Source organism: Cuculus canorus, chromosome 1 (genome assembly GCF_017976375.1).
Source record: "Cuculus canorus isolate bCucCan1 chromosome 1, bCucCan1.pri, whole genome shotgun sequence".
NCBI lineage: Eukaryota > Metazoa > Chordata > Aves > Cuculiformes > Cuculidae > Cuculus > Cuculus canorus.
The window spans coordinates 141,488,454-141,499,017 of record NC_071401.1 but is presented as its reverse complement, the minus strand read 5'-3'; the positions used below and the strand labels follow the sequence as shown (position 1 = coordinate 141,499,017).

Genomic DNA, 10,564 nt, shown 5'->3' with positions numbered 1-10,564 from the left:
GAAAGTCTGCTCCAGTAAAATTCCTACTCTGAGAATGGAAAATTTCAGACAAACTTTCATAAAGTTACAGTGAAATGAAAACAGAGGAAACTAACAGAACCAGATGTCTCACTCTGGAAACCCTGACCCTCAATGTAACTTCTTGCCAGAACACAATTGTCACAAAAATGTTATTTCCAAGCAAGTCAACATTGCCCCAGACAATGTTTTCTGGCACAGCTCAGACTAATCTAAGAATATTAGCTGTTCTGCTTTTTTTTTAGATGCCCTTAGGATTTTATTTATCAGATTACAGATATACAAAAACACTTGCAGAGCTGAAGGTTTTTGTACATGCTTTTAAGCCCAGAATTTCAAGTGATTATAATCAATTTATGTTAGAAGAAACAGCATTAGAGAACATTGCTTAGAGTCAGACATTATTTCTCTCCTTCTTGTATTTTAAGTTACTCCAATCTTTTCTGTTCAGCCTATTGTAAATTATTCTGACAAAAAAATAAGTTGCATGTAAAGTCTGGCCCCAGTGACAGTGGAAAGATTTAAAAGAAGCATTTGAAGATAAAAATATCTGTTCTCTCAATATACATGGTTAATATTTAACAGAAAGAAACATTTTAAATGAGTATGACTCTTTAGCACCTTTTTATCAGTACCAGGAAACAAACCACCTACTCTGCAAACAGTGTAAGAGCAACTGCATTGACAGCACATTTGAATGTAGCTGAGTTCCTTTAAGGTATGCTATGCATTTATGGAATCAGAATCCCACCTTATGTTTAACACTTGGGTGTTATGCATTAGCAGTTATGGTGCCTCCATTCCTTATGTTCAGAAAGAACCCTCTTTTTGCCAGGCCTACACAGCATCCTTCAGAGCCAATTACAAGCACACACATGAAAGTCTCCTCAACACAAGCCACTGTTTTTGCAGATGCCCAAATGCATTTTCTGAATAGTCTTAAGAAGCCCTTGGAAAGCAATAACTTAAAAACCATTACCTGCAAGTGTTGTGAAAACTGTAAAAATCCCAAGGAACAACACACCTCAAAAAAAGTAAAAATTCAGGTATAAGTCTACGTTTCTGTCCTCTCAGAACAGAGCAGGTAAGTTTCTGATCTGCTAGCTCATGATACAGAATTTTCTTGGAAGCTCATTTTTACTTCATTTGCAAATGCTTGCTTGCACTAGCACAGCAGTTGCCTCTGCCTTGTGTGCTGCTTGCTTGGAAATGGCATGTTTTCTACTGCTTACTTACTAAACAATCCTCTAGGATACTGAGCAGGCTAAATTTAATTTAAGTTTTCTAGTAGCCAAAATATACTATCACTTCAATAAAATAGAGACATATTTAAACATTAGTATATTAGCTGTCAGATATATTGACACAGCTTTATTTAAAACAAAGGCTCAAGTAGACTCAATGGCCACAGGTTCATCACACTCGCGTGTTCTAAATGTGTATTAGCATCAGAACAGCATAGACCCAGCAGGATAAATGTGAGAAGTAACACTGATACCAGATGATTTCTTGGGGGACAGTAATTTTCCTAGCTTTTGTGTAATCTCTAGAGACAGCTGATACAATACAGCTAACTCCAGCTTTGCTACCCATTAGAGCATCGCTGAAATAACCACCTCATTATACATGGCAATGAAACTATGTTTTATTATAAGCAAAACCAACACTTTTAGATCATCAAGAAACCAGAACCCACAGACTTTTTGAAGAGCTACTCATGTAGAAACTGCTATACTTAAAAATCAACTTGTACATCCAATTAGAGGGAAAAAACCAAACATGGAGTGTTACAAAAAGAAACAAAACCAAATCCAAAAGTAATGGGCAAAAAGCAGACCTCACATTACGTAGCATCTGCCATAGCCTGGTCCTTCCAGACAACAAAAGTCACTAGCTCCAATTCACAGTATTTCAAAACAAAATTGACTGCTAGTTCAAACTCTCAGTGTTCTCTGCTTACCAGTTCCAGACATGCAGTTTGGCAAAGACAATCTACTAGTCCACAAAGCGTGCTCTTCAGAACCATTTTAGCATTTCCTTCTTCCAAAATAAAGAAAATAGCACAAAGTCACCGAATACATATACTTCGTCTTTGTGGGGAAAAACTAAAGGAAGGTCTGATGCAGCAAGAAAGCTATGTAGACAACTCGTAGGCAACAGCAAAAGCATAACTGAGAAGCCTGGAGAAAGGCAGGAAATGATCTTCAGTATTCTGCATGGAAAGGGTACTCCTTGTGAGTTCTGCACCTAAAGGAAATCAAAGAGGAAGGGTTATTTTATGTCTGAAAAATACTATATGCATCTGTAATCACTGTAAAGAAGCCACCAAAGGAGGAGCTGAACTGCATAAAAGCAGAATAATTTTGTTCTCATCTTTCAGCGACATGCTGCATTTGTAAAAAAAGATTCCTAAGTGCCTTCTGTTATCTGGGCTCTGACTATTTCAGGCACTGTGACCTTGGTGCTTTGTAGACAACTAATTCAAGGTTTACTGCCAGAAAGATCTTTTTTTGCAGCCTTCCAAACATTTCATAACTGCCTTTAGGCTTCCAAGTTTCAAAAAGCAATGCAAAGATTTGCATGTTCACCCACTTTCCCAAACACTCCTGGAGAACAGTTTTTCTAATATACCTAAGGGTATAGGCAGAAAGAAAACGAAAACAAATTCCACAAGGAAAATTAATCAGGAATTTTGAATCTGCACCATGCTAATTTCTCCAATACAAACAAAATAAACAATGAATAAGAACTGTTGCAATCCCAGCTACAAGAAGTTTCTTGGAGACTAAACTGAAAATGAGTGTGAAGTTCGCTTTATGCTTATCATGATTTGGTTCCCAGCACAAACCTTTAAAGTCTTACTCTGGCAAGTTATTTTGAGGATCGCTCCTTTGGGAACTGAGTTGGCATATGGCCAATTTCAACCAAGCCTAGTATCTATAACTTCGTACACTAAACTGAAATAATAATTTAATAGCTTGAAAAACACTGCCACTTACGTGGTCATATCGCAGGCCCTCCAGTTTCTATTAAAGCTGAGAATAGTCGCCATCTCCTCTTTAGTCAATTCAAAGTCAAACACCTAACAAGAGAAACACGTGGAAATCACCTCTGAACAAATGAAATTGTAAACAAAGTTCATGAAAATTAAAGAGCGCAGCGTAAGGGTGCTTTTTCGACAAAATGACTGCTTCAGGAGGGAGGGAAAGGAAGAAGACAGCTCTCTGGATTCCAGAGACTATATCAGCTGAAGCTGGGGAGGGAGGAAATAAAGCTTCAAGTTGCAGTTACATGCACCAGTTATTTTAAGATCTTGGAGAGCATTTAGTGTTGCAGAATGCCTCCATCTTCCATTTGTGAAAGATGGATCTTTCTGTCCTATTCCAAAGGAAAATCTACAAGCCTTTCATATTCCACCCAGTGCAACTAAGTGTCTTCCAAAATCCTAATACTAGTTTTTTCACTCAATCAAGAGCGGTAACGTGGTTTATGGTCACCAGGACTATTTTCTTAACAGTGCATATATAAGCCTGTTGTGGTGTGCTACCGCACTTGGGCCCCAAGCAAGCCCTGTCAGCTGATTCATCCACATGACATAGAACAGGAAGTGTCACACAACACGACTGCTAGCATTATTGGCTCACTGTTTCCACAAGCTTTTTTCATTCCTGCTTTCCAATTGTAACCTTAAGTTTATCTTTAAAGTCTGCTGAGGTCTAATGAGAAAAAAACCCAGTCCTCTTTGTCTGAGGATGACTTGGGAAGGATGAGAAAGGATCGCTGCTTGCCTTGCAAGAAGTCATGCTGTCCCTAACCATACATGCACCCAGGTCATTCCCAATGACTCACCTTGAAGTTCTCCACAATGCGTTGTGGTGTGACAGACTTGGGAATCACAATCACATTTCTTTGGATGTGGAACCGAATGAGAACCTGCAAGAGGCATTATCACCGAGTCAGAGAGGACAGCTTTTGTTCTATGACAAGCAAAGGTTGTTCTAACAGTCATTTGCTGTAAACCATACAGCTCACAAGAAATAACATTTTTGGAGAGATGCATGTCAAATTATACCTGAATTCTAAACAACACTTTTTGAAATGCAAATACAGAAGTGGTGGAGCCCCTCATAGACGGCTTCCTTTCCCATTCAATTTAGTAATACTCAGCTAGACTTCTAGTAAGCTCTACAAGGAAGGGTTCACTTCTCTGCAACAGGACTTGATTGGAAGACTGGAACAAGACAGCTTCTGAAAAGGGGTCAAGAAGACATTTCTTGTTGACAGAGCCCTTAAAAACATGCATTGCAGGCCACATAGTAAACAAACCGGTGATGCTAATTAACATCACAGAAGATCACTACAGTTGACAGGGAATGAAGAACCAGCCTGTCCTCTACTTTGTTATTAGCTGTCCCATGTTACAGGAAGAACCCACTGTTCGACACCTGTGTACCTGTGCTGGTGTTTTGTTGTGCTTGGCTGCAATCTCTTTGATCTTGGGGTCATCCAGAAGGGAAGGATCCTCTGGCTTAGCCCTACACAAACAAAAGAAGATCAGTGGCAAAAAAATTTGCAGATCTCTGCTTGCTTGGATCTGTGATCTGGATGAATAATTAATGGTGCACTTGAGGCTGAGGGGAGACCTTATTACTCTCTACAACTACCTGAAAGGAGGTTGTGGAGAGGAGGGAGCTGGCCTCTTCTCCCAAGTGACAGAGGACAAGACAAGGGGGAATGGCCTGAAGCTCCACCAAGGGAGGTTCAGGCTGGATATCAGAAAATTCTTCACAGAAAGAGTCATCAGGCACTGGAACAGGCTGCCCAGGGAGGTGGTTGAGTCACCTTCCCTGGAGGTGTTTAAGAAACAGGTGGATGAAGTACTTAGGGACATGGTTTAAGGGAGTGTTAGGAATGGTTGGACTTGGTGATCCTGTGGGTCCTTTCCAACCTGGTGATTCTATGATTCACTTTTAGTCTCAAAGTTTCAAGTACAATCCATGCCAGCTCCTTCACAAAGCTTAAAGTAACCTTACCATGGTCTGTCAGGTGAACCGAGTGGACTGTATGCTGTCACAGCAATCCCTTTGGATTGACAGTACTTGATCAGCTTCTCCTGGGTGAGGTATGGATGACATTCAAACTGCCAACACAAGAGTACAGAGATTGACAGTGATTTAAATTCCTTTAAAATGTTCTAGAGGTTAGCTGTTAATAAAATCAAAGGCTGATTTTTGTTCTAACATATAGTCTCTCTGCAATATTACACAGCCTTTGTATTTGGTATGCTCCCATCCCCTTTTTACTACTGGTAGTTGTTCTTACATTAAAGTGTCTAAGGACTGTAACACTACTCAAGTTTGCTGATCCATATAATCTCCAACATATGGGATCACCAGCTATGTAATTGCTGCAACAGTTCAGTAAGATGGACACAAGACAATTGTAAAATTATAAGAGCATGATAGTAGACCAGGAAGTACAAAGTTCTTTTTCCATTCCTAATTCAACACTATATAACACCTTTTAAACAGCTACCATTTTATCTTCAGTACCAGTACTGTCTCATTTGTTTTCATTTGCCTTGTGTCAAGACACACACTGACTATCTCCAGTCTGCAAACAGTGAGAGAGGCCAACTGCTACAGATTTTTAGACCTTCATCTTACTGTCTAGTATAGACCTTTTATAAATGCACATGGGCTTACTATGAACTTCCATAAGAATATCTACATAACACAATACAGACTCCTCAGTGGATCTGTATTCTGGCAAGCTAATGCACAGATATGCAATACAGAGCAGGAATTATTCATGCGTCAAGAGGCAGTGAATGAACATGAATATTTGATACTCTGCATGGAGGGACTTTCAGGATAGTTTCACACCAGGAAGCACTATTTCTCTTTCAGCAGGCAACATAAAGAAGCTTTTTGACTGCACTGTCATTTGAGCCTTCTGCAGCCTGGTGCTACATGCTGAAGGAAGTCCCTGGAAACTTGTGCTACTGGCAGGTGGAGCAGGAGAGTGCAAACCATAGGATCAGTTTACAGACTAGTGCTTTATTTGTGGCTCTAGCTGCTTGCCGTTATCAGAAACCTGCACGGCTGTTTCTCTTCTGGGACATGTTGGAATATTAGACAACAGGACACAACTGAGTTTCCTAGGGCCAGATTATATATTTATTTTGCTTCAGCAGCTCCAGAAACACAGCTACTCAAGATTAATAAAGCATCTGTTTATTTTCTCAACTATTCAAGAAGTAGAATTTATGTGATACAAATGAGCCAAAGTCATCTTTGGCACTCAAGTTGAAAAACTTCTTAGCTACACTACCCAGTCATATGTTTTGACCAGGGTGAGAAGCCCATGATGCACATTTAAACAAGTATCTTAAGCTATTGCTATCCACACTGTGATAACCATCAAGTACATTTAGAGGCAGATTCCCTTCCTGCCACTGTAATGTAATTGCTCCCTTGCCAAATTAATTTCTCAGCAACGTGCATACTGACTCCATTCAAATTAAGAATGGGAATGATACCAAATACAGGAGATTATCAGATTACACATGAAACATCTGAACAGAGAAAGTATTTGCAAGAAGCACTATAACTATTCAGACAACTGGTAAGCATTAGTAACAGACAAGCTTTCAGCCATTTCTTCAGAAGTAATAGGTTTTGACAGACAGGGACCAAAGATCCATTGCTCTGATCTTAATTTTATTGCAGTAATCAGCTTAACATCTGTAAGCGTAAGAGAGAAGGTCCATGACTTCTGTGCAAGAGGCAAGTAATTACTGACTGCAGTGACAGGAGCAACAAGCAAATGTTGAAAGATATCATGAGACTTCTAAGTATCCTAAAAGTACATTGGGACTAATGAGGAAAGTGCAGAGTAGAGTTGTGAATTTTGCACTTCTCAAAATATTTCAGTTTGATGTTGAATACAAGTCCAGAGAACAATCCTCTTAGTTTTTCAAAAAAAGGGTTTAGAAACACCTTTTCTGTATACATACTCAAGCTACCACAATAAATTAGTTCTTGTAATCAAGTATCAATAACTGCAACTGTAGTCCTTCAAGCACTACCACAATCCAGGACAAGTCTAGACAGACCCCACATGGGTCTGTCCTGGGACCTATCCTCTTCCAACAACTTGCACCAGGCTATAATCTTGTCAGGCTTGCAGGTGATGCCAAATTGGGGGAGGGCCAGTCATTACACTCAAGGGTAGAGCTGCCACTTCAGAGGGACCCGCTCAGGCACAAAGAACAGGCCAACAAAAACCTTACAAAATTTAACAAGGCTGCACATAAAGCCCTCCGCCTGGGAAGGAAAAGACCCTAGCAGTAACACAAGCTGGAGCCTGACTGACCGCCCACAAAGTAGCTCTGCTAAAAACAACCCAGGGACCACATTATACTGAACTGAACACAAACTAGTAGTGAGCCCCAGCAGCAGAAACAGACAGTAAATTGTGGAAAGTGATCTGTCTCTACTCAGTGCTTGTCAGACCACCTTTATAATGCCACATCCACTTTTCCCCCTTCACAGCCTCCTCAGCAGAAGAAAGAACTCACGAATTCAGTAAGGGGCCCACCAGGATGGCTGGAGAGCCTGCTGTATTGGGGAAAGACAGAGGGAGCTGTGCTTGTTCAGCTTGGAGAAGAGCAAGCTTCAGGTCCCCTAGTAGCCACTTCTTAATACCCAAAAGAAGGTCATCTAACAACAAACCAAGTTTTTCATGCTGCACAATGGGAGGACAAGAGTCAAGGGCATAAGTTGAAACAAAGGTTGAGACTGGATACAAGATGACTCCCTCCCCTAAACAGCCCAAGATGGGTGCTTGGGCAGCAGAGTGCAATGCCTAGAGAAGCTACGCAGCCTCCATCCTTGCAGATATTAAAGACAAATAAAGCCCGAGACAACCTGATCTCACCTCACAGCTGATGCTGCTCTGACCTATGAATTATAGCAAATTATCTCCCAAGGTCTTCTGCCATCTGACTTTTCCTAAGATTTTATTCAAGTGTGGTCGATACTCTGACACTTATACTCCATAGCCTACCTTGCAAATCCATTTCCCTCCATCCTCCTGACACTCATTAAGTCCATAATCAGTCCATAAAGCATGTTCTTATTCCGATTCCCTCAGTCATCAGCAACAGGAAGTGACCTCTCCTTGGAAGACTTGCAAAAGGTCATATAATTCTCTGTTAGGCCCTCATCTATACACAAAGTTTTACTCCACTTCAAAAAAAAAAACCTCATCTGAGTGTCTGCCCCATCTGCTTAAAAAAGATTCTGGAGCTGTTTCCTGCCAGATTTCCAAACAGTAGTGTAGGAAGTCCATAAGAAACAGCACCTTGTTCATCCAGAAAATCAGTTAAGGATGAACATGTTGCATCTATTCCATTCTCTTTCTATAGCTTCAGTTCATAGAAAGATCTCAGCAATTCTTTAAAAAAACTCCACACAAACATCACCAACTCAAACCATTTGCCTGCAGTCACTTAGCAGCTTACCTGGTTTATTTTGCAGCTTATATTTCAGACCTGGCTTGTTCAAGATTCTTTCCAATCTGCTCATGTTGAAGTTGGAGATTCCAATGGCTTTTTACCAGACCAGCATCCACCAGCTCTTCATGCCCTAACAGAAAGAAGCACAAAGTCAGCATCCAGTGTACACGACAGGGCCTGAAGAACACTTTCTTCCTGATACAGCTTATTTCCTTGATGGGAAGCATGAAATAAGCATTTAGATTTTCAGAGTTCAAGTCTGAGGAAAACAACCAGAGCACTAATCTATTCGTACCACATCCCATTCAGAAGCTCATAGACTCATTCTTAGAGACAGTGGAAATTCACAGCAAGTTAGAAGAGCAAAGTAATGATACCAAACAATCCACTATAGGACTACTGAGTCCTTCCAAGTAGTTCTGCACACATGAGACTATTAGGCTGCTGAAGATATTGAAAACATGGAAGTGACTGAGTAAAGAAAAATGCAATTCTCCTGCTGTTGCTGAACTTACCTCCCATGTATGTAGAAGATCTGTGTTTGCTGGGTACAGACACACCTTTGTCATCTGTGGGAAACAGCTCCTCTCCTGCCTGTTGGTGACAAAAAAAAAAAAATCACTTCAAGCACACTTTTGTTGGGAAGCAAGGTTAACACCAGATGAAGAGTGCGGGGAGAGACTGTTTACAAAGGCTTGTGGTGAGAAGACAAGGGGCAATGGGTATAAACTGCAGAGAGGCAGATTTAGAATAGACATAAGGATTAATTTCTTCACCATGAGGATGGTGAGACACTGGCACAGGTTGCCCAGGGAAGCTGTGGATGCCCCATCCCTGAAGGTGTTCAAGACCAGGTTGGATGGGGCCTTGGGCAGCCTGATCTAGTGGGACATATCTTTGCCCACAGCAGGGGCGTTGGAACTAGATGATCTTTAAGGGCCCTTCCAATCCAAACTATTCTATGATTCTACGAAGACCATGATAGTACAAACTCCTACTGCAGGACACACTAATACTTACTACTTATATATCTATTAGGTAACACTATATTTATCTACATTCTTCACATTTTTTGCTTTCACATGAGACTATGGCATTTTCAACCCACAGCCATCCCAATAAAGACAGGTACTTCTGAACACAATGTCTTCTGGCTCATCAAAATACATATGGTGAAACATAAAACTCTCCACTGGCAGAAATATAGCCAGATTACAAGTTCACTTTCTGTTATTACAAAAAACTGAAGTGCTTTAATAAAATTGTCTAATAAAGACCCACTTAGGAATATGGAACACATTCAGTCTCTGCTGGACCAGATCTGCTGACAGGGCCTTTTTTAATGGAGAGACTCATTGTTCAAGTTGCTAGCACAGGGAATGTTAGAACAGCCTGCGGCCCAGCTAGAGCTACATATCAAATTCACTCAAAACTAGTTGTTTTCTTACTGATACATTATGACACCACAATACATTTTCCCTTGTTAGTTTCTGTCCACATGAAACCAATTAAAGAACCTCCAGATGCTATGAGAAAACAGCTGACCTCAGAAGCAACAAGTGAAAACAAGACTTTGATCAGGCTCTAACAGAAACACTAAGCTTATAAATAGTCAAATTGAGACATCAGTTCCTTTGCATGCTGCCAGTAAAACAGTTAGGAAGTAAAAAGCTTCACCTTTTGAAATCCAGGTGCTGTGGAACTCCAAGGATTCTACAGCAAAGGTCGGTGCAATCTGTACTTTACTAAAGGACTCTATGACTAAAGGACAGAAACGGAAGACAAACATTCCCTTGTTCTGCAATTCTGTAATATGCAGAGGAAAGAATTTCTGCCAAGCAAAGCACAGCTCCTCTTCCCACAAAGGGGGAACCACATCATTGTCAGCTGAGCATACTTTGTATTTGTAGAAGACCACACAGAAAGGCAATAAACAAAAAGGAACTATAACAAAACAAATTTAACTTATGCTTGGAGCAGGGAAACCTGTCCCTAGTTCAAGGCCTACCTCTTCCATGATCAAAA

General features: G+C 40.6%; 1 protein-coding gene across 1 annotated transcript in view; it reads right to left on the bottom strand.

Moving 5' to 3' along the window:
• Nucleotides 1-273: 273 nt before the first annotated feature.
• The window catches only part of LOC104064598 (aldo-keto reductase family 1 member B1), a 92,351-nt gene continuing 82,060 nt past the window's right edge, over nucleotides 274-10,564 (bottom strand). Inside the window, exons 6-10 of the mRNA XM_054070438.1 lie at nucleotides 5,052-5,158; nucleotides 4,472-4,553; nucleotides 3,868-3,951; nucleotides 3,018-3,100; nucleotides 274-2,265 (exon numbers count right to left, since the gene is read on the bottom strand). Coding sequence (XP_053926413.1) covers nucleotides 2,223-2,265; nucleotides 3,018-3,100; nucleotides 3,868-3,951; nucleotides 4,472-4,553; nucleotides 5,052-5,158 — 399 coding nt within the window. The 3' untranslated portion in view covers nucleotides 274-2,222. The remainder of the gene's footprint in view (nucleotides 2,266-3,017; nucleotides 3,101-3,867; nucleotides 3,952-4,471; nucleotides 4,554-5,051; nucleotides 5,159-10,564) is intronic.